The 25563-nt window shown below is 37.9% G+C and overlaps 1 protein-coding gene across 1 annotated transcript in view; it reads right to left on the reverse strand.

The window, feature by feature from the left end:
• Window positions 1–260: 260 nt before the first annotated feature.
• Window positions 261–25563, reverse strand: part of LOC127873677 (pre-mRNA-processing factor 39-like) — a 39077-nt gene continuing 13774 nt past the window's right edge. The window contains exons 5-15 of the mRNA XM_052417608.1: window positions 24786–24950; window positions 23334–23502; window positions 17092–17202; window positions 11854–12018; window positions 8439–8628; window positions 6317–6525; window positions 5673–5732; window positions 4967–5151; window positions 3352–3441; window positions 2024–2159; window positions 261–1162 (exon numbers count right to left, since the gene is read on the reverse strand). Coding sequence (XP_052273568.1) covers window positions 1100–1162; window positions 2024–2159; window positions 3352–3441; window positions 4967–5151; window positions 5673–5732; window positions 6317–6525; window positions 8439–8628; window positions 11854–12018; window positions 17092–17202; window positions 23334–23502; window positions 24786–24950 — 1543 coding nt within the window. The 3' untranslated portion in view covers window positions 261–1099. The remainder of the gene's footprint in view (window positions 1163–2023; window positions 2160–3351; window positions 3442–4966; window positions 5152–5672; window positions 5733–6316; window positions 6526–8438; window positions 8629–11853; window positions 12019–17091; window positions 17203–23333; window positions 23503–24785; window positions 24951–25563) is intronic.

Raw genomic sequence — 25563 nt, forward strand, 5'->3', positions numbered from 1 at the left:
AAATTATTAAATCGTTTCGCGTTGCAACGCTTTATAATTTTAATGTTTTTAAATCGTCAAAAGATGCATATAATTGCTATATTAGACCATGGTTAATGTTCAGTATTACTGTTTCCTCACAAAAATCATAACTTAATTGAAAATTTGCGAATCTGAAACAACTTTTTTCAATTTTGTCAATTTATCAAAACGTGAAAAGAGCCCTTTAATACTGGTTGTACTTATCGTAATAAGTTAAAATGATAGATTAAGACACTGGATTTCATATTATCATTTTAATAGCACATAAACCAGGCAGTTCATTTCTGCTTAACAAAACGCAAAACACATTTTTACTTACAAAAAAATGGCACACATAAAAATACATATTATTAAGAACATATCATTTAACATGATGTTGTCATTATAATGTAATATATTAAAGGATGATGGGATTTGTTGCCTTCTGGATGCAGATTACACAATTGATTACTTTACAAAAGGTGTGTTCACTACGATATATGAAATCCATATATCGTTGAACGCAAAATACTCAAAAACAGAGATTTGTGTATGAATATTATCTTTTTAAATCTTGTAGGCATATGTAGCCATTGAAATCATTTCATGTTGTTATTATACTTCAAACTTTCCACTCACTAGCAGATGCAATTATATGCACAGCCAAGAATGTTTACAGAATAAAAATAAACAGTTAAAAAACAAACATAAAATGCAGATCTCACAGTGATCATGTGAAAGATTCATGAACCGCACTGGTAACCATGGTAACTGCATCAATAACATAAACAGACACATATTATGAACTCCTACCCAACAAAAATATTACAAGTTTGAAAACATGAACAATTTATGAACCACTTATTAAATAATGTCAATGGCAAAATGATGTCATAATAGTGATTTATACCTAATAAATATATCATCACACAAAGTTTAGTACTACGCATTTCCGGCATCTTTCCATAAAACAAGACACAACATAAGTTCATATCTTCAATATCCAAAACATGTTTTCACTAAGTCTCAGTGCACCGTCAGTAGTTCTCATACACTTCTGCTGCTACATGCTGTACACTTCTAAATGTCTTGCTGGCCATCATGAGTTGTAATACTGTCCGTACGTGCCCCACCCCTGGGGGTAGTAGGCTGCTGCGTGGTTCTGCAATCAGGTCAACATAAAATAGATACAGCTGCCAAATAATCATGGGTTCCTTTGGATTTAAAACTAATATTACACTTTTTTGTACATTTATTATCACTTCAAAAATGCGCTTGAAATTACTAGAATATTTATATACCAAGATGTTTTTCTATATTAAACCTAGTCTGAACAGAATTCCCCATGTTGAACGATAGCACAAGCACATTAGCCTTGCACTGGTTGAATAAGAGCTAGACATTCTATGTTATATATAAACTGGCTTATATGATTTCATGATGCACTTTCTTACAGTATAAACTATAAATATGAACACATTACTATTAATTTTGATTAATATAACATTTGTTGGTTAATTTTAGATGTTTTGCTGCATTCATATAACAGTAGTCAGTCAACATGCTCATACTCTTCCTGGGCAAGCATTGCTGGTCAAATCAGTACGTCACACATACTTATACAAATAACTGACAATTGTCCTACTTGAATCAGAGGTACTGAGAGAATGCCTATATATATAATGTCCAGACAATCTCTTAGTGTCTTGGCAATGAAGCGAACTCACAAACCCCATGTTAACTGTGCCTACACTCTAACCAATTGATATGGGCGAACCAACATTTCAAGCTAGCTTCAACTTGCAAGCTCCATTAAGAGGTGTGTACAAGACAAATATTATTGAGTGACCAATATGCATGCCTTGTGGGTTATATATAGGCTATTTTGTAGTTCAATGTCTTCACTATAATGCTAATGTCTTTGTATATTGTTTAACAAAAAAAAACTGCCTGATTAAGATTTGGTCAAGAAATTTGACTGTCAAGTCCGTCAGAGCGACAGTTTCGCAGGCGTGTGTCCTACCTGATACTGTTGCCAGTAGGCAGTGTAGTCATGCATCATCTGTGACTGGTCCACCGCCCCGTTGACCGCCACGTTGGACTTTGGCTTCTTTTCTGGGGGAGGGGCTTGCACCTGGGCGGCGATGGTTAGTTCCTCACTGGAAAACAAGCAGAACAGAGCCCAGTAAAATAAACATTCTTAAGTCAATATTATAAGGGTTTGTTCCAATTTTGGAGAAAAGTTTGATCATCATGCTCTGATGTTCTCACAAGTTTTCAGAGTTTTTAGTGTGATTCTACCCTGAATTTGAGGAGAAATACGTATATTCTTATAGCTGAGATTTAAGATTTTTGTTCCCTGAACTACATTTTCTTCTCCACACACAGTTGAATGGAAACTCAAGTCTCATCTTCTGAGTTGAGCTCTAAAATTGATATTGGGCAAAGGGGTAAGAGCAGAAGCAGTGAGGAATCGCGATTAAACAGGACTCATTTAGATTTAGCCAATGGCTTCATATGTCTTCGTTTCATGATTTTGCTTCAATTATTTATAATAGATAACAAGAGATGTCAGAAACACAATGCCCCCTATTGTGCCGCTTTGAAGCCATATATTTGACCTTTGACCTTGAAGGGTGACCTTGACCTTTCACCACTGAAAATGTGCTGCTCCATGAGATACACATGCATGCCAAATATCAAGTTGCTATCTTCAATATTCAAAAAGTTATGACCAAACTTTAACGAAGGCTAAATTTTAGGAAAGAAAAATACAATGATATTTGACCTTGAAGGATGACCGTGACCTTGACATTTCACCACTCAAAAAGTGCAGCTCCGTGAGATACACATGCATGCCAAATATGAAGTTGCTATCTTCAATATTGCAAAAGTTATCAAACTTTAGCCAAGGTTAAAGTTTTGGGACACACACATACAATGAATGACAGACACAGACAGACAGACAGGCCAAAAACAATATACCTCCGATCTTTCGATTTGGGGGCATATAAAACTAGTATGAATTGTATGAACTTTTATAATAAGGACTTTAACTTCACATCCGCCGAACAAATTTTCTACTGAAAAGGTTTCTTTATACTATAAAACATCCCTCCAAAACATTTATAAGAAGCTATTTATAGCTCATAAACAATTTACACATACAACATTCTCAAAATGCTTTTTTTTGGCAAACAGATATGGCAAAGTGAACAGTATACTGAGGAGAGTAGTAAGTTGTATTTAGTATAGCAAGGTCGCACTGGGCCATGTGTGTTGTCTGTGGACTGGGCCATGTGGTAATAAGTTGTAATAGTATAGTAATATTCCACTGGGTCATGAAGGTACCTTGAGTTCTCGGTGGATGCCTTCCTCTTCTTCTCCGAGGACTGCATGTCCTTGATCAGCTTCTGATGCTCTTCATAACACTCCTTTAACCTGAAATGGTGCGAACCTCGTTCTGGCATAACAGGGTTTAATGCATGTGCGTAAAGGCTGCACAGGCTTATCTAGGACACCACTTTCCGCCTTAACTGGATTTTCACTTAGAAGAGACTTCCTTTCAAAGAAAAATACCGTAAAACCATTTATTTTTGTAACCACGAATTTCGCCATTTAAAAAAAAAAGACTTATTCTCCAAATTCGCCAATTTCGTCATGTCAATATCCGATTTGTTTGTAATACATGCCCGCGATAAATCCATTTTTGCAGTTGCGACAAATCATGGTGGGGAAAAGGGGGGACACTTGGGAGTCCTGTTTGTCACATGCCATTTAAATAGTCGTGTTATCAGGTGATAGTAATTGGCCCTTATTATAAAATGCCATTGACAAGTTCATTGTTATGATTAGCGGATTAGCGGGACCGAATAACCATTAACAAGTGTTTGAAACAACAAAGCCAATACCCAATTAGTCAACACCGTTGAAAAACACAATACACACAATGGGGAATGAAGTAGTTAACCATTAGGGCTAATCATTACTATTCTACCTAAACGAAGTAAAACGCACTAGATACAGCTTAACTGCATCCGTATTTTACAGCAATGCCACATGTCAGTTAAATACACTGTGTTATGTGCACCCCTTTGGGTCAAAGCGGGATTTATATTGACTACGAAACAGACTAAGTATGCATGCGTGGACTACATTGAATTTGTATGTCTCATACCTACGGTAATTCAGTCATAGTTTTGTTTAAACAGTGGACACAATTATTTGTTACGATCGTAAATTTGTCGCTCGGTCAACTGACAAAATAGACCAAAATTAATGCCAGACGAATAATAATGGTCTCACAGTACCATAAAAGTGGAAAGTGTCGTCCCTGATTTGATTAGTCTATGCAGACTGCACAGACTAATCTGGCACAACACTTTAAGCACAAGCAAAAGGCAAAGTTTTCCCAGAACATGAATCATAACAGAAATATTTTTGTTGTTCACAACAGTATTTTAGTCCTATCATGGCTGTGACTTAACCAACTTACTTCTCCTGGGTAAGGTGGTTTACCAGTCCTTACTGCACATACTTATACCTGTAGCCGAAACTACCCTCCTTGAATCAGAGGAAGGGGAGAAAGTCCCTACAAAATGTGCTCTTCAGATATGTAACCCACTGCTCTACCAACTGAGCCAGCTGGCTGGATCAGGTAAAGATTTAAGTCTAAAAAAAGGTACAGGGTGGAAATACAGACCAGATGGGAGAATTTTTTTTACAAAAAGCAAAATCCTAAAAATGCCTTAGTCTAACACTTGTAATTTCCGTAATGTTTAAGCATAGTTTTTTTATTTGATTAAATGTATTAAGTTTCAAAATATTTTCACACTTAATGTCCATGTGAGCAGTCCAGAGAGGCAGCTAGGGGTTAAGAAATTGGATATGGAGCTGTCCCAAACGATATTCCATAATGATATCTGGTATTTAAGAATACTACAGGCATAAACCCCAGTACACTCACTGCACGATGCTGGAGCCAAAGTCCTCAAGGAACTCAAGCCTGCGCTGGGACATCTTGATCTTGGTGTTCATGGTGAGGTCGGCGCTGGTCATGGCACGTGAGAAGATTTCAAGGGCACTGTCCACGTTTATTGGTCTCTTCTGATACTCCATGTCCAGCAAGTGCACGTACAACTTCTCATTGCGCTGAGCAGTGAAAACAGAGAGGCATGTGATCAGTGTAAAAAGCACGATAAATGTGACAAGTATGATAAATGTGAAATGTATGATTAATGCGAAATATATGATTTATGTCAACGTTATAGTTAATGTCAAAGGTATGATTAATGTCAAAGATACAGTTAATATCAAAGGTATAGTTAATGTCAAAGGTATGATTAATGTCAAAGGTACAGTTAATGTCAAAGTTATAGTTAATGTCAAAGGCATAGTTTATGTCAAAGGTATGATTAATGTCAAAGGTTTAAACCATGCAGTTTTCAACATTAGGTTGGTTGGATATCTTATAAAAAAATTCTTCAAGGTGATTTTAGGGAAAGGGTGTATTTGGGAAGTGGAGAAGTAATCAGTTACAATTTTCTACTTTGAAGCTACAAATACTACAGAATAATGCAAATAATTCAAATGGCTCCAGGTGGCTATCAAGGGATGAGCAATTGTACAATATTTGTATACTCAGTCTCCACCCATACATGGCCCCTACTCACTGTGTCCTTCTCAAGAGCCTCCATGAGGATCTTCCTGGCCCGGATCTCATCTCCAAGAACCTGGAAAACAATCAAAACCAGACGTGACTTATAGCCCACCAAGCACCTGACAATGCAATCAGAACTAAACGTAACTAAATGGCCGCGCATCGCATTGTCAGCTATATTCAAAGGTAAGTAACTGATGTGTCAATCACTGAGAATTTAAGTTTCGCACATCTACAGTTCATGGCGATAAAGTTTCAATTTAATTGCCTGAGAAATGTGGGAAAAGTTTGTTCCAAAGAAATAAGATAGATCAATACTTAGAGTTACTCATATAACCCGTGGAGTGTGGAAATATGACAATTTTCAAAAATTATCTGTACTTTGCAGGTAACATAATGTTTGGTATGAAAAACTATGTTATTTTGTTTTTTAACAATACTTAATCAACAATATTCTTTACAAAGGCATACTATCTTACTTGTTTTGTTTTAATTTCTTAAGTTATATAAGTAGTAAGATTTTAAACAAAACAAAATATTTCTGCAGTCTAACATTGCTTCAGATGTGAAGAAATCAGTTAGACAGAACTTTACACTTGTTTCAGAGTGAAAATAAAAGTATATTTGCATTCAAAATTCTGAAACAAAATTATTTACCTTAAACAGATATCTTGCATATTTGATGACATAGAAAGTGCGGACATTCATGTCTGTGGCCTTATCAATGTATTCTTGGAAGAGCATCTCTGTTTTCTCGCGGTTGCCGATGCGTCGCTCCAGACTGATCCGTCGCATAGCAACCATAACCATACCCGGCAATGCGTCCTCCAGATTGGACAGGATCTTCCAGGCATCGTTGTGGCGACCTGGGCACAGTAAACATTTTTATAAAATGTGATTTATAACAGCAGTTATTTAAGACTGGTTGTATAGTAAAACAGATAAATGTTATTTACAGAGATTGAACCTGTTTTAGACAATAATCTACCATGACTTAAGCACATACATGCAGGGGTGGCGAAATCAAATGTCCGAGTTGCCCGAGTCGTACATTTGCTTGTCTGGGCAACTGATTTTTTTCAATTAAGTTGTCCGTGGACAACAAGTTTGTTAAAAGTCGGGTCCAGGTATACAAAAAAATACATTGTATTAAAGCCGTAATTAAGTTTTACAAAACCGGATGTTGACATGCGATTACATTGTCAGTGCTATTTGCGGAGCAATCAAACTAAAATACGGGCACTCTCCTGCGCAGTGATCTCCCTTATTCTATAAGAGACCAGGAGCATGCCGCATTTTAAACATTCGGCCCGACTGTTAGACAGTGTACAGACTGGTTTCTTTATTTTTACAATCAGACGGAAATAAAAAGTATCAAAGTAAGATAATCAAAACACGGTCTACCTTGTTATTTAAGACGACTTTAATGGTAAAAATGGAACATTTAGTTTTTTTAAATCTTCAACAACGGAGCAGAAACCCGAAGCTTTGAGCAGTCCACCTCCAAAAAAAACTAAGAAAGATTATGATAAAAATATGATCTAAGTATACGCACCAGAACTTTTCAAGAAACTTGGCTCACAGATTTTCAATGGTTACCAGTTGATGATAATCTGTTAATCAAATTGCTACCAGTAGCGGCGCAGAGCCTCAGTCTGATGAGGTCGACATATTGGATTAGTTTAATTTGTTAAGATTACGATGTACTTATGTTCAACACATGGTTTAACACTAGCTTTTCAAGATTAATAGTTTTAGAAAGTCTTTATATTGTTTATAATATACTGCTATAATGAATGTACTATTGAAATACAACTATAAACAAAACTAGCAAATCATACTCATTTTGGTATATTCCACATTGTTTTACATTAATCAATAAATGCGTTTATAATTTATATAAACATTAACGGACAAGTGTAGTTCAGCAACGGACAAGTTAAATTTCCTAAATGGTTGTCCGTGGACTAGTATAGTTTTTTGAGATTTCGCCACCCCTGACATGTAAAAAGGGCAATTCCTTTCCAATGTCAACATGAATTACATTTTTTATGAAAAACAGCTAGTTAAGAAATTATCAACAAGAGATGTGTTTGTCAGAAACACTATGCCCCCTATTGCGCCGCTTTATAATAAAATTTTAATATATCATGGCAAGTTTAGAAATTATCTCCCTTTTAAAGCTTATTACTTCCCTTGGATTGTATATTTTGACTTTGACCTTGAAGGATGACCTTGACCTTTCACCACTCAAAATGTGCAGCTTCATGAGATACATGCGCATGCCAAATATCAAGTTGCTATATTCAATATTGCAAAAGTTAGGGCCAATGTTAAATTTTTCGGACGAACACACAGATAGACAAACAGACTGACAGTTCAACTGCTATTACCACCCTACCGGGGGCATAAAAACCGTTGATAATCCCCTGTACTCTGAAATTGACAGCAACAAATACTTTTGAAGGCTTTCCATCAAGTTTTATGACTAATTGAGCCACGCTCTGGTAAAATGGGGCTTAATGCACGTGCATAAACTGTTGTCCCAAGTTAGCCTGTGCAGTCTGCAAAGGCTGATCAGGGACCACACTTACAGCCCAGACTCAATTTTTGTGAGAAAAGAATTCCTTTCAACAAAAAATTCCTTCACAGCAGAAAGTTTCATCCCTGATGAGCATGTGCTCACAGCACAGGCTAATCTGGGTCAGAACCTCATGAACATCCATAAAGCCTTGTTTTCACAGAGCATGGTGTGATATTCAGCCAATCCTTATGTTACCTTGTCTCTCCTCAAAGGCTGCCCATGCCAGGTGCACGTAGGGTTTCTTGGGGAGGTGTATGGTGCAGGCTCTCTTGTACACACTCTTCACAGCCTCCAGGCCTGTGTCATCCAGGGGGACACTGCGCTCTGTGGAGTCTGTGGCTGCCTTCTTCAAGTTGGAGAAATGGTCTTCCAGGTATCGCGCATACTAGATAGCAGAAACACAAACCACGCATACTGAGGTAGCAGAAACACAAAATTGAGCTTCAATATTGGAAAATCGGGGCTAAATGCATGTGCAAAAAAGTAGTTCCAAATAAGCCTGTGGAGACTACACTTTCTGCTTGTATGCTATTTTTTGTTTTAAGGAAGTCTTTTCTAAGCGTAAATCGAGTTTAGGTGGAAAGTGTCGTCCCTGATTAATCTGTGCTGACAGCACAGGCTAATCTGGGACAACACTTAATGCAAATGCATTAATCTCTGTTTTCCCAGATACAGGCTAAGCTGCCTTATCAAAATACTGAGGAACATAGGCACCAAGATCTAGGTAGGGGGCATTTTAAGTGATCATTGGAATACAGGGACTTGCTAACATTGTTAGCAATATGTTAACTTAAGCTTGTTACAAAGCCTGGATCAATTAATATGAACAATCTTAACTTGATGTTAGAAAATCTTCAATAAATGTCAATCAAAGCTTTAATGATTACAAGTAAGGTAAATGGTCTATATTTCAGTTGAGGCTAATGTTGAGATTGATAACTATCTTAGTTGTGGGGCCTGGTCCATATTTTAGTTGAGACTAAGGTTGAGATTGATAACTATCTTAGTTGTGGGGTCAGGTCCATATTTCAGTTGAGATTAACGTTGAAATTTATAACTATCTTAGTTGTGGGGCCAGGTCCATATTTCAGTTGAGGCTAACATTGAGATTGATAACTATCTTAGTTGTGAGGCCAGGTCCGTATTTCAGTTGAGGCTAACGTTGAAATTTATAACTATCTTGGTTATAGGGCCAGGTCCATATTTCAGTTGAGGCTATCATTGAGATTGATAACTATCTCAGTTGTGGGGCCAGGTCCAAATTTCAGATCAGGCTAACATTGAGATTGATAACTATCTCAGTTGCAGGGTCAGGTCCATATTTCAGTTGAGGCTATCATTGAGATTGATAACTATCTTAGTTGTGGGGCCAGGTCCATATTTCAGATGAGGCTAACATTGAGATTGATAACTATCTTAGTTGTGGTGCCAGGTCCATATTTCAGTTGATGCTATCATTGAGATTGAAAACTATCTTAGTTGTGGGGCCAGGTCCATATTTCAGTTGAAGCTAACATTGAGATTGATAACTATCTCAGTTGCGGGGCCAGGTCCATATTTCAGTTGAGGCTAACATTGAGATTGATGACTATCTCAGTTGTGGGGCCTGGTCCATATTTCAGTTGAGGCTAACGTTGAGATTGATAACTATCTCAGTTGTGGGGCCTAGTCCATATTTCAGTTGAGGCTAACGTTGAGATTGATAACTATCTCAGTTGTGGGGCCAGGTCCATATTTCAGTTGAGGCTAACATTGAGATTGATAACTATCTAAGTTGTGGAGCCAGGTCCATATTTAAGTTGAGGCTAATATTGAGATTGATAACTATCTTAGTTGTGGGGCCAGGTCCATATTTCAGTTGAGGCTAATATTGAGATTGATAACTATCTTAATTGTGGGGCCTGGTCCATATTTCAGTTGAGGCTAATATTGAGATTGATAACTATCTAAGTTGTGGAGCCAGGTCCATATTTCAGTAGAGGCTAACATTGAGATTGATAACTATCTAAGTTGTGGGGCCAGGTCCATATTTCAGTTGAGGCTACTATTGAGATTGATAACTATCTAAGTTGTGGGGCCAGGTCCATATTTCAGTTGAGGCTATCATTGAGATTGATAACTATCTTAGTTGTGGGGCCAGGTCCATATTTCAGATGAGGCTAACATTGAGATTGATAACTATCTTAGTTAAGGGGCCAGGTCCATATTTCAGTTGAGGCTAAGGTTGAGATTTATAACTATCTCAGTAGTTGGAGCCACTCTTTCCTTCTCGATTAAGTTAATTGATCTTAAGTTGTGACTCACACAATATAATGCTGACTGAAAACATCAATGTAGATGTGCCTTCAGAGAAGTTTTTAAACATGGCTGCCACAATAATATTATACAATGTGTAATTGCTAGTTTAAAAGTTTCAGAAATATATTGGTGCACACACACAAAATGTTTAAGCAGGATTTTGCAAACCATTTCATGAAAATAACCAGTGTTTGATAAATGATGCAATACAATTAAAATATTCCATGAATGTAAAGTTCCATATATTGTCATAGTTGAGTTGACAGTGAGTCAGCCATGTACCCAGGGTATTCCAGGTTTGATCCTCACTCAGGTCACATTCACAAGATCTTTCCATAGACTTGTATCACAACTCTTTATACATAGACACGGAGTATTGGTACCTCCCATGCAGGACGCATAAACAATAAGTACGTTTTTTCAGCTCCATAAAAAAGACTCAATTGTGTGTTTCAAGGCTTTGGCTTTTGCTGCAAAAATGCATTAATAAATATGTTGAATGGTTCCCGACCCACCTTCAACCAGAAGTCCTCATACAGAGCTGCACATTAATAACAAGGGACAAAATTGTCACAAAACCAGGTTTTCATTGTGAAAAAAAAATCTGATAAAGGGAGAAAATTAAAACTGAAGTTTTGAAATGAACAAACAAAATTAACCCCCTTTGTAAGTTTGTTTTTTAAAAAAATCTATTTTTAGTCGTGGCGACCTTGACATTGGAGATATTGACGTGATTCTTTCGTGCGACACACCGTCCCATGATGGTGAACAAATGTGCCAAATGATTTTAAAATCTCACAATGAATGACATAGTTATGGCCAGGACAAGCTCATTTATGGCCATTTTTGACCTTTGAACTCAAAGTGTGACCTTGACCTTGGAGATATCGACGTAATTATTTCGCGCGACACACCGTCCAATGATGGTGAACAAATGTGCCAAATGATATTAAAATCTGACAATGAACGACATAGTTATGGCCCGGACAAGCTTGTTCCGCCCGCCCGCCAGCCCGCCTGCCAGCCCGCCCGCATTCGCCAATCTAATAACCAGTTTTTTCCTTCGGAAAACCTGGTTAAAAACCTGGTTAAAAATGTTGAACGGTTCCTGACCCACCTTCAACCAGAAGTCCTCATACAGAGCTGCACATTAATAAAAATGTTGAACGGTTCCCGACCCACCTTCAACCAGAAGTCCTCATACAGAGCTGCACATTAATAAATATGTTGAATGGTTCCCGACCCACCTTCAACCAGAAGTCCTCATACAGAGCTGCACATTAATAAATATGTTGAATGGTTCCCGACCCACCTTCAACCAGAAGTCCTCATACAGAGCTGCAGCAATCATGCACCTCTCAAAGAGCACGACCACCCTCTCGTGGGTCCCGAACTGGATCTCAAAGTCCAGGTACTCTCTCCAGTTCTTCAACTGGGACCTTTCTAGAGGCTTCACATGGAAATAGGGCCGCTTTATCTGAAAACATGCCAATAAACAAGGATCAGCAGCATGTCTGACTTAAATTGACAATTGTATAACAAATTTAAGTTACCATTATACGTTGCCATGTGGCGCCATTTTATGAAAAGTATAGACGAGTTAACGCGTGACGTCTGACGCACCTGCGAGTTTAGACTCCGCCCACTGGTTGGCAAAAAGAGGTGGAATTCATATAAGCGCATATAGAGAAGGTTGACATAATCATCGTTTTCATTGATAATCACGAACTGTATCAAATATAATTTTACTATTTATGTCTGAATAAAACATGCATGGAAATTCATTTTTGAAAGGATTATATTGTTGTTATTTATTTTTACTAAAAACGAGCTCTGGAGTGGATCGTACACTATCTACGAGCTCGGTATGTGGTTACCACAAAAATCTCTACTATACGCATCTTCACGTCCATATAGATACAAAATTTCAGAAATGAAAATTCTTTTAGAATAAATTAAATTTAATGAAAGAACACAAATAAGGATGAAAATAAACAACAAATAGATCGCTCTTTGTTCGCAACATATAGTAACTGATTTTAACCTTAATATATCTGTACAAACTTACCTTGTTACACAACAAATACATTCATGAATCTAATTGTTTTATTTAATTGTGCACACCAATTTTGACACTTTTGTTTCAGCATTTCTAACCTGGTGTTTAATTGCACTGTTGTTCGTTACAAGCATATTATCTCGTCATGATCGGAGACCGCCCAGACAATTACACAGAAAACATGCCGGTGTCATAAACATAGGGACCTAAACTTTAAATGGGTCGCTGCATAGACCACATGTGGCAGACTTTATGATACCTCCATGTCATCTCTTTGCATATTGAGCAGTCATATTGAGCAAGCCAAATATTAAAGCCAAAATACGTAACATTTGCTTTAATAAATAATTTAACATATTAAATAAAGAAGATATTTGTCCGAAACGGATTAACAGGAACATGTGTATTTATATGTTAGCCAGTTTAATCATAATAATACAGTGCTTTATAACTTTAAATTTAAAATATTGTTCAATATTACTGCTACACAATTGATGTATTTAACGCGGGTACCGGCAAATGTAAACTCAGCAATTTATTGTAAAGATTGTACGTTCTTGCAGTGAACGTAACACCATCATTAAACCAAGCAATCACAATGGATAAACAATATTTGCGTAAAATAAATTAAATAAATATATATATTTATCATAAAATGCTAGATTGTCAATTGTATCACTCCTTATTACTTGTTAAGAGATTTCAATATACATGCAAAGACAGTTCAATTTGCACAAGATGCAGGTTTTATTTCCATTTGTATATTAAAATTTATTAATATTGTAATTCAATGGAAACGAAACGAAAATTCATTCTATGGAAAAGAAAATTACCACAACATTTAACTATTGTGATGCAATCCGTTTTTTATGGCTTTGTTTTATAATTGATTAAATGCGCCCCTTATAATACACTTTCGATCGCTGATGAGCAATAACGATTTCCACACTGTTTATAGTTATAATCAAATTAATATATCTTTTATAAGTTTTGAAATATCATATTTTAAAGTCTTACTATAAAAAAGAATACGGCAAATTTATTGTTTTGTTGTGTGGTATTGTCAGTATTTAGTCTTCCGACCACGTTTACTCTGATGCTAATAACTAATTTGTATTTTTAAAAGGGGAAATTATATATATGAATATACATTTATTGGTACTAAATATGATATATTTGCACTATTGTTTAAGAGTTGTAATGTTTATTTCGGATTTTTTATCGTTTAATTGACTAAACAAAAGCCCTTTAGACATGTTTTACGTGACTGTAACCAGTGTTTTTGCCAACCAGTCAGTGCGCATGTGCAGAAAATCCCGAATGTAAACAATAACAATTAACTCGTCGATTATTGCTAATCACCAATTTTTATAAATAGTTATTTTTGGTAATTATATTTTTATCTTTATCTGTCTTTTATTTTAGGAACATAGTTATACTGACCATAGGATCATTTCCTTCGAGCTATGTGCCTCAGTGAAGATAACTTTCTTCTATTGAGTATGAGATAATATTCCATTGCCCTCTCGTCAACAAGTTTCTACTATACACCCTACAAACCCCCTCATTATAGACCCATCTCCTGCTGAATGCCTCCACATAACTCTTAAACCTGCTCACCCCCTCCTTATAAACCCATCTCATGCTGACCTCCTCAATACTCTCGAACCTTTCTCACCCCCTCCTCATAAACCAATCTCATGCTGACCTCCTCCTGATTACCCTTGAACCCAACTCACCCGTTCCTTATAGACCCATTTCTTGCTTACCTCCTCCTCATTACTCTTAAACCCGGCTCACCCGCTCCACATAAACCCATCTCATGCTCACCTCCTCATTACTCTTGAACCCTGCTCACCCTTCCTCATAAACCAATCTCATGCTCGCCTCCTCATTACTCTTGAACCTGCTCACCCCCTCCTTATAAACCCATCTCATGCTGACCTTCTCATTACTCTTAAACCCTGCTCACCCCTCCTCATAGACCCATCTCTTGCTGGCCTCCTCATTACTCTTGAACCCTGCTCACCCCTCCTCATAAACCCATCTCATGCTGACCTCCTCATTATCCTTGAACCCTGCTAACCCCCTCCTCATAAACCCATCTCATGCTCACTTCCTCATTACTCTTGAACCCTGCTCACCCCTCTTCATAAAACCATCTCATGCTGACCTCCTCATTACTCATGAACCCTGCTCACCCCTCCTCTTAAACCCATCTCTTGCTGACCTCCTCATAACTCTAGAACCCTGCTCACCCCCTCCTCATATACCCATCTCATGCTGACCTGCTACTGATTACTCTTATGTTCTGTTCTGTTCTTAAACCCTACTCACCCCCTCCTCATTAACCCATATCATGCTGACCTCCTAATTACTCTTGAACTCTGCTCGACCCCTCCTAATAGACCCATCTCATGCTGACCTCCTACTCATTACTCTTGAACCCTACTCACCCCCTCCTCACAGACCCATCTTTTGCTGATTTCTCATTACTCTTGAACCCTACTCACCCCCTCCTCATAGACCCATCTCATGCTGACCTCCTCATTACTCTTGAACCCTGCTCACCCCTCCTCATAAATCCATCTCATGCTGACCTCCTAATTACCCTTGAACCCTGCTAACCCCTCCTCATAAACCCATCTCATGCTCACCTCCTTATTACTCTTGAACCCTGCTCACCCCTCCTCATAAACCTATCTCATGCTGACCTCCTCATTACTCTTGAACCCTGCTCACCCCTCCTCTTAAACCCATCTCTTGCTGACCTCCTCATTACTCTTGAAACCTACTCACCCCCTCCTCATAGACCCATCTCATGCTGACCTGCTACTGATTACTCTTATGTTCTGTTCTGTTCTTAAACCCTACTCACCCCCTCCTCATTAACCCATCTCTTGCTGACCTCCTCATTACTCTTGAACCCTGCTCGACCCCTCCTAATAGACCCATCTCATGCTGATCTCCTTCTCATTACTCTTGAACCCTACTCACCCCCTCCTCATAAACCCATCTCATGCTGACCACCTCATTACTCTTGAACCCTACTCACCCCCTCCTCACAAACCCATCTCTTGCTGACCTCCTCATTACTATTGAACCCCGCTCACCCACTCCTCATAAACCCATCTCATGCTGAACTCCTACTTATTACTCTTAAACCCTACTCACCCCCTCTTCATAAACCCATCTCTTGCTGACCTCCTGCTTATTACTTTTGAACCTTACTCACCCCCTCCTCATAAACCCATCTTGTGCTGACCTCCTACTCAGTGATAATTTTTCATGTGCGTTTTGCGCATTAAAATTACCAAAAGCGCATACGACAAAATTATCTGCATCTAAAAAAGCGCATTGATTCTCAAGAAAGACAAAATCGGAAAGATACTTGTCAATACTTAACACGGCCCAAATTTTTCCGCATTTTATCAGAACGCAAAAGGTGATTTTTACTGTAACACTGGCTGTATGTGTACATCATACTACGTCATTTGTATCTGCGTTTTATATTGGTTGTCTGCTTTGTGAATGAACTATAAGGTTGAATAAGACAGCGTAGAGCCATCCAAATGTTCGCATCCACTTTCGCTCTCTGAAATGTCAAAATGCCACCCCAAAAAACATTAAACCCTGTCAAGATAAATTAACTTTGAAGGCTGCACTTTGAATTGCGGAAAGTAATGAACATGTAGCATCATCCGAGAGCATCAGCGAGGCAAGTACATCTACTATTTCGAACAAGTTTTTGCCTAAATGGCAAATAACTTACAGTTGCTTAAAATACGAAAGTGAAGATGACTTTATGTACTGTGGGGTATGCACTGACACTGGCATGAGAAACGGCATGCACCAACGTTTCCGAAATCAGACATTTAATCATACAATATGAAAACCAAAAAAACTAATTGTTTTTGGAAAAATCTCATTGTTTCAGCACATGTGCACTTTAAAAACTCATCAGTTAAAAATGAAAAATTATCACTGCCTACTGATTACTCTTTTATGTTCTGTTCTTAAACCCTACTCACCCCCTCCTCATAAACCCATCTCATGCTGATCTCCTACTCATTACTCTTGAACCCTACTTACCCCCTCCTCATAAAACCATCTCACGCTGACAACCTCCTCATTACTCTTAAACCCTACTCACCCCCTCCTCATGTACCCTTCTCATGCTGACCACCTACTCATTACTCTTGAACCCTACTCACCCCCTCCTCATAAACTCATCTAATGCTGACCTCCTACTCATTACTCTTAAACCCTACTCAACCCTCTTCATAAACTCACCTTGTGCTGACCACCTGCTCATTACTCTTGAACCCTACTCACCCCCTCCTCATAAACCCATCTCTTGCTGACCACCTCCTCATTACTCTTATGTTCAGTTCTGTTCTTAAACCCTACTCACCCCCTCCTCATAATCTTGTGCTGACCTCCTACTGAACATAACTCTTAAGTTCTGTTCTGTTCTTAAACCCTACTCACCCCCTCCTCGTAGACCCATCTCTTGCTGACTTCCTCCTCATTACTCTTGAATGTGCTCTCTCTCTGCTTGAGGATCTTATCTCGTATCTTGTTCGTCTCTTCAGGATTCTCCTATGGATCATACAACTGTTGGTTCACCAAAACACAGATAACAAAGGACAAAATTGTCACAAAACCAGGTTCTCAATTTGAAAAAAAAATTCTGATAAAGGGAGATAACTCAAACTGAACTGATTGTTCATAGTTACCCCCTTGTTTGACAATAGATCTATTTTTAGTCGTGACGTTCTTGACCTTGGAGATATTGACATTATTCTTTCGTGTGACACACCGTCCAATGATGGTGAACAAATGTGCCAAATGATTTTAAAATCTCACAATGAACAACAAAGTTATGGCCCGGACAAGCTTGTTCCGCCCGCCAACATTCGCCACTCTAATAACCATTTTTTTCCTTCGAAAAACCTGGTTAACAAGACTATTGCTAAGCAATATAAGTCACTAACCGGTGAAACTTCACCATTTTCAGATTTTTTTCTTTATATTATTGTTGCCATAGCAACCAGAATTCTTGACGTAGGAACAAAATGAAATGAAGTGCATAATGCCCATATTGCCATCAATCCATGCTTCAAGTTTCATGAAAAAATATGAAGTACTTTTAAAGGGATCTTTTCACGCTTTGGTAAATTGACAAAATTGAAAAAAGTTGTTTCAGATTCGTAAGTTTTCGTTTTAGTTATGATATTTGTGAGGAAACAGTAATACTGAACATTATCCATGCTCTAATATAGCCATTATATGCATCTTTTGACGATTTTAAAACCTGAAAATTATAAAGCGTTGCAACGCGAAACGATTGAATAATTTGGAGAGTTCTGTTTTTGTCGTTAAATTTTGTGAAACTACGAAGATTGCTTATATAAGGTATTAAATATGTCAAGAATGTGTACTCGGCGGAATAGCTCAGTAGGCTAAAGCGTTTTTACTTCAGGACTCTGGCAGGACTCCAGGGGTCACTGGTTCGAAACCTGCTCCGGGCAATGTTCTTTTCCTTTTTTTAATTTTTTTCTTGATTTTTTACTGGAGCTTTTACGATCCAATGTTTACATTTATCAATATAAAGCATTTAATGAATAAGTTTAAAAAATGCCAAAATCTGTGAAAAGGCCCCTTTAAAGTTATAGCAGGATCCAGAAAAGTGTGACGGACAGACTGACAGACAGAGTGCAAACCATAAGTCCCCACCCGTTTCATCGGTAGGGGACACAAATCTCATAAACACCCGGTACAGAACACCTTCAAGATTCCAGCTTGCTCACTCGCCAATTAAATAAAAATAAAAATATCAACAATATCACAAAGTACTTATTTGAAACCATATTTTTCAATGGAATTAATTAAAATTTGTAAAAGTCACCTCGCACCAGGTCCTCACACATCAAACAATTGATTCTTAATGCTTGGGCCAACAGGCTAGTAAAAGGTTGTCTTTAAGAAAACTATCCTGAACCGCTGGTCATTTCAATGACTGCACCAAGTACAGACCACACAGTACAGACCACAAGCACATTGCTATGAGCTTTTTAACCATATCTACTCAGGTCTATCACTCACAAACACTGGTTACATTATACAATTTTTTTGTCAAGAATGATGCGATTTATTCAGACAGGTTAAAAAATGAACATAGCTTTAGCAGAAATCTGTATCAACCAGACTATTGTCAAGCAATATGGTCCCCTACTGGTGAAACTCCATCATTGTCAGATTAAACAAGAGCTGTCACCATAGGATGACTTATGCCCCCTATAAACGCTTAATGAGCTTTTTTCGAAACCGAAACACAGATATCTAAACCTAAACGCGAACCCTAAGTTCAAGGTCAAGGTCACAGGGGTAAAAATTTGTGTGCGTATGGAAAGGCCTTGTCCATATACACATGCATACCAAATATGAAGGTTATTTCTCAAGGGACAAAGAAGTTATGAGCCTTTTTCGAAACTTTAACGCAGATTTCGAAACCTAAACGCGGACCCTAAGTTCAAGGTCAAGGTCACAGGGGTAAAAAATTTTGTGCGTATGGAAAGGCCTTGTCCATATACACATGCATACCAAATATGAAGGTTACATCTCAAGGGACATAGCAGTTATATGCATTTTTCGAAACCTTAACGCAGATTTCAAAACCTAAACGCGGACCCTAAGTTCAAGGTCTAGGTCACAGGGGTAAAAATTTGTGTACGTATGGAAAGGCCTTGTCCATATACACATGCATACCAAACATGAAGGTTATATCTCAAGGGACATAGAAGAAATGAGCATTTTTCGAAACCTAAACGCAGATTTCAAAACCTAACCGCGGACCCCAAGTTCAAGGTCAAGGTCACAGGGGTAAAAAACAGCGGACAACATGCTCAATTTTTAAAACGCACTAAGTGACTCCTTGACTCCTTGACCTAGTTTTTGACCCAGAAAGGCCCATGTTCTAACTTGGCCTTAACATTATCTCCATAAAACTTCTGACCAAATTTGGTGAAATCGGATGTAAACTACTTGTATTAGAGAGCGGACACCATGCTGAATGTTAAAAAATGCACTAAGTGACCCCGTAACCTAATTTTAGGCCCGGAATGTCCCATGCTCAAACTTGTTCTAGAGATCATTTAGATAAAACTTGTGACCAAGTTTGGTGAGGATTGGATGAAAACTACTTGAATCAGAGAGCGGACAACATGGTGAGGTTTAAAATGCACTAAGATACCCCGTGACCTAGTTTTTGAACCGGCATGACCCATATTGAAATTTGGCCTAGACATCATCTAGATACAGCTTCTGACAAAGTTTGGTGAAGATTGGATGAAAACTACTTGAATTAGAGAGCGGACAACATTGTGATGTTTTAAGTGACCCCCTGACCTTGTTTTTGACCCGGCATGACCCATATTCAAACTTGCTCTAGACATTATCAAGATACAACTTCTGACTAATTTTGGTTAAGATTGGATAAAAACTACTTGAATTAGAGAGCGGACAACATCAGGCGGTTTAAAACACACTAAGTGACCCCGTGACCTAGTTTTTGACCCGGCATGGCCCATGTCCCAACTTGACCTACACATCATCTAGTTACAACTTCTGACCAAGTGTGGTGAAGATCGGATTTAAACTACTTGAAATAGAGAGCGGACACCATGCTCAATATGTAAAACGTACTCAGTGACCCTGTGACCTAGTTTTTGACCCTGCAAGGCCCATGTTCGAGCTTGGCCTTAAGATCATCTAGATAAAACTTCTGACAAAGTTTGGTGAAGATCAGATGAAAACAACTTGAATTAGAAAGCGGACAACATGCTGAATGTTTAAAACGCACTAAGTGACCCCGTGACCTAGTTTTTGACCCGGCAAGACCCATGTTCGAACTTGTCCTTAAGATCATCTAGATACAACTTCTGACCAAGTTTGGTGACAATCGGATGAAAACTACTTGAATTAGAGAGCGGACAACATTGTGATGTTTAAAACGCCCTAAGTGACCCCGTGACCGTGTTTTTGACCCAGCATGACCCATATTCAAACTTGCTCTAGACATTATCAAGATACAACTTCTGACCAATTTTGGTGAAGATTGGATAAAAACTACTTGAATTAGAGAGCGGCCAACATGGTGGGTTTAAAACACACTAAGTGACCCCGTGACCAAGTTTTTGACCCGGCATGGCGCATGTTCGAACTTGACCTACATATCATCTAGTTACAACTGTTGACCCTGTGTGGTGAAGATCGGATTTAAACTACTTGAAAGAGTGCGGACACCATGCTCAATGTGTAAAACATTCTAAGTTACCCCGTGACCTAGTTTTTGACCAGGCAAAAACCATGTTCGAACTTGGCCTAGACATCATCTAGATACAACTTCTGACCAAGATTGGTGAAGATAGGATGAAAACTACTTGAATTAGAGAGCGGACAACATGCTGAATGTTTAAAACGCACTTAGTGACCATGTGACCTAGTTTTTGACCCGGCAAGGCCCATGTTCGAACTTAGCCTTAAGATCATCTAGATACAACTTCTGACCAAGTTTGGTGAAGATCAGATGAAAACTACTTGAAATAGAGAGCGGACAACATGCTGAATGTTTAAAACGCACTAAGTGACCCCGTTACCTAGTTTTTGACCCGACAAGGCCCATGTTCGAACTTGGCCAAGACATCATGTAGATACAACTTCTGACCAAGTTTGGTGAAGATCGGATGAAAACTACTTGAAATAGAGAGCGGACACTGAATACGGACCGACCGACAGACAGACAGACAGACAAGCTCACTCCTATATACCCCCCTAAACTTTGTTTGTGGGGGTATAATAATGACATACATAATCTCCATATTGCCATCTATCCATGTTACAAGTTCAGTGCCTTCCCCAGGAATTTTTTCAGGCGCCCCGGGGCCGAGTGGGGGTGGGTTTGCGAGGGGTGTCCCCTGCCGACGTTGATTTTATTTAATTTAACATGTCAATTCACGTTCTGTGGTGCGTTATAACTCAAAGAAAAACAGCGTCAAAAGACGTCATTTGGTGCGCTATGACTCTTCAAAAAAATCCCCCAGTCATTTAAAAATATATTTTTTTATATTGTTTGTTTTAAAACTTTTCCGCACAGATAGTAAAATCCCGACTCGAACGATTCCCCAATACATCCGTTTCAACCCAACTCTTTTACTGTATACTTACTTTTTTCAAGTTTCTGTTTATTACCCAATTATCCCGTTTACTCCGTTTTTATCAATCTCTTTCTGGTAAATATTTACGATAAAAGCTTTATAGTTTAATTCTTTAACACAAACCTTGCCATTTTTTAAGTGACTATTTATAGATTTAATGAAATATTGCCTCTGAATATGCGTCAATCACCTAACCTGTTGTGCGCTTGTTAAAACGCTCAATACACGCCATTTGTATGCAATAGACGCGACGTTGTACATGCTGCATAATTTTTGCGCTCTTTTTAATTGAGAAAAAGATTCGACACAAAATAAATTTGCACTGCTAATTTGAAGCAAAAATATTTAACGTTGCGGTAACATTTACATTCAGAAGTGTGTTTCGGATTAAAAACGCGTTAACATCGACATTTGAGATTTCAACAAATAATAACCGTTGCGTTATAAATTCAACGATAATTTGTTTAAACACTTTACGAGTCGAATAAATGTTTTGACGGAATTATGCATGAAATTCACGTTGTCCACGAGGATCACGGCCGGTTGCCATCATCAGTCGTTTAACTATCGATTATCGGACGAAACATTTACAAGTGTGCGTAATTTATTCAATGAAAATTTGTTAAAGCGCATAACGTGTCGAATAAATGTCAGAAAAACGAGGTGAATTAGTTCTATAAATGGACATTTTGAAATATACATGTACTGGAATTAAATAAATTGTTATCACATAATTGTAACCAGGAGTCATTTGCACAACTTACTCGCTATAATAATTAATTGTTTACCACTTGCAATTAATTTCTCCTATTAATTATGAGTCATAGGTAACACTTGTTTACAGTAAAAAGGTGTGATGATGATGCCCGAAACCGTCCTTAATGTTCTGTACTGTACTAATTACCGGTTTTATATTACTCAAATGGTACAACTTCTTGCTTATCAAGCTGCGATAAACTCTTACCGGTACTTCATGCCCGACGTCAATCAAAAATAATGGTCGATAGTTAACCCCGCCCTCATAAGCATTCGCGTAACCGATTGGACGATGAACTTCACAGTTTGACGACTGGAAAGTTACCAAATACATCCTTTTCAGCATTTAAATGACCGTGTAATGTGGCTAAAATAATCGATACGCGCGCCATGCTATTCTCTTATCAGTGGATTATCCATTACCCCATGTGGTGTTTATGGCTATTACTTGTGAAAGTAGGTACCGAGTGCTCTTTTAAAACAGGGAATATTGATACACTGATAGGGAAACCTTGATTTTTTTGGACAATCTACACTTTCTTTTACTGAAGAATACACTGATCGCTTAAATGTCCTGGGGAAGACCCTGAAGTTTCATGGAAAAATATGAATAACTTATTAAGTTATCACAGGATCCAGAAAAGTGTGACAGACTGACTGACTGACAGACAGACTCACAATAATATGTTGTATGAAACCCTCTGCATTGACGTTTCACTTTCGGCAGTCACTCAACTTGTGCACATAGACAACTAGTACCTCTTTCTTGTCATCTATCCCTGGGGGTGCCTCGACACCGGGTGGAGCATCGTCGCTAGGGGCCACTGACGTGGGGTCAGTCTCACTCACGACCTCGAGTCTCAGTCGAATGAACTCATCCACGACGAGGATGTCCTTGGGGTGGTGGTTTAGCACGTGCTTCTTGAAACTGAGACATGGTGAACAATTTATTATATCATTATGATGCTTCTTGAAACTGAGATGTGTACAACAAATTGTAACATCATAAGGACTGTTGACCCACTGAATTCTTAAAGTCAAAACAAGAATTAAACCAGAATCATGGCAAAGCCACAAAAACCAGGTTGTCAACGTTTCAAATATTAAAATAAATACTTCAGCAATCCCAAGCTAGGTCTAAGTTGCCACTAAAAAAAAATTCAGAATAATACCTCCATCCAAACTCAAGTTATTTAGCAGAATTTTTTTTTTTTTTTTTAATTGCAATTACCTTGACCCAAAGCTTGGTTTACATTTAAGCTACCTTCACTTAAAAGTTCAACACAATTTCTCTTCTGTTTCTTTCTAAGTTTAGTAACAGTGACATTGACCTTGAATAAACTGGGTCAAATGAAATCCCATTTGAGGTCAGCAACCTACACACAAAATTTCAGTGCAATATCTCCATACATCTTTTTTATCCGAAGCATGTTTCTATGTTAAGTAACAGTGATCTTGACCTGACTTGCCTCAAATGCAAGCCCATGCTAGATATGTGTGTAGTCTAACTGCACACACAATTTCAGTACAATGCACGCATCTGAACTCAATTTACTGAGAGTCAGCCATTTTTCTATTTTTAGTAATTTCAAGTCATGATCTTGACCTTTATTGAGCGAACACCGTTTTTCTTATTTTTTTGGCAAGCAGTGACCTTGACCATGCCTCAAGCACAATCCCAAGCTAGATTTTAATGCAAGGTTAGTAAATCCAAATTTTATCAGTTAAATTTCTAGCCATAATATTTTATTTGAGAAGGAAAGCAATCATAAGGGAATATAGTGTTTGGCCGATTTTAATTTAAAAATACCAGTGTTTAGTGCACATACCTATGGACATGTAACTAAATCTACTGGAGTTAGAAGATGGACACTCACAAATGTTTTATTTGGTTCAATTCAAGGCCAGAATAAGGCCCCATTCCCAATATTAAAAAGTATATATTTTTTCCCATATGGGACCTTAAAAATTCTCAATTGAAGGTTTCCACACACACACACACACAAATATATTTTAATAACAATTTTATTTTTTTATAGATCTCAACATAAAATTACCATCCAGCTCTAAGTTACACTTTGGGAAGTATAATATTGAAAACACACATATTTTCCAATTTTACAATTTTAGACAAAATGCTGAAAATTTTCATGATCAAAAGGGACCCAAACCCATTCTCAAAATGATGGGAAAAAAAACAACACTACTCACTTTTCATAGTGGTGACTGTACAACTGTGTAGGGATGTGGAAAAGTCGGTCATAGATGTTGGTCACCCTCTTGAGATCTGTTATCTTCTCCCAGTTGATGTAGCTGTCCCACAGCTTGTCAGAGCGGAATTCTGTGCCCGCAGCGATGATTGCTTTCTCATACAATCTGTGGTGAGTAAACAGACATTGTCTTAAAACTTCTTGAAATGGTTGTTTAAAGTTGTAACCGTTTGTTTAAATAATCATAGTAAAGGTTATTAAAAGAAATATATCTTTCTGAATTGAATACACTTTGCTACGAAAGCTAAATTCTGCAGTACTAGTTAATACTTTGTGATGATTCTCTACAGATTAATTGCTCACAAATATCCAATCTGCATTTGAATGTTAACCACAGTTAACCTATAGGTAAGAGTTTTTACAACTAAGCCATGTAGTACAGATGAGAGAAAAAGGCGAAGATTGTTCTGACATTCACAAATATGTACCTTGAGATTTTGTTTCATACCATGTTTATGTTGTTAGCAGAGCGATAAACTTGACATGAATTATAACCATTACCCATTTAATTGGAACCTTACATATTTGAAACTACCCTCATTCCACCATTACTGAAAGTCATTAAAGAACTGCTTAAATAAGTTTGCCTTAACTTTTTAGATACTTTGAGTTGTCATGTTAAAATAATTGTTTTAAGCAGTCTAAAATATTTACCCATTGCCTGATCACCAGCATGAATGAAGTTTCAGCTTGAGCAATATAAAAACTGTCTATTGATT

Source organism: Dreissena polymorpha, chromosome 3 (genome assembly GCF_020536995.1).
Source record: "Dreissena polymorpha isolate Duluth1 chromosome 3, UMN_Dpol_1.0, whole genome shotgun sequence".
NCBI classification, from domain to species: domain Eukaryota; kingdom Metazoa; phylum Mollusca; class Bivalvia; order Myida; family Dreissenidae; genus Dreissena; species Dreissena polymorpha.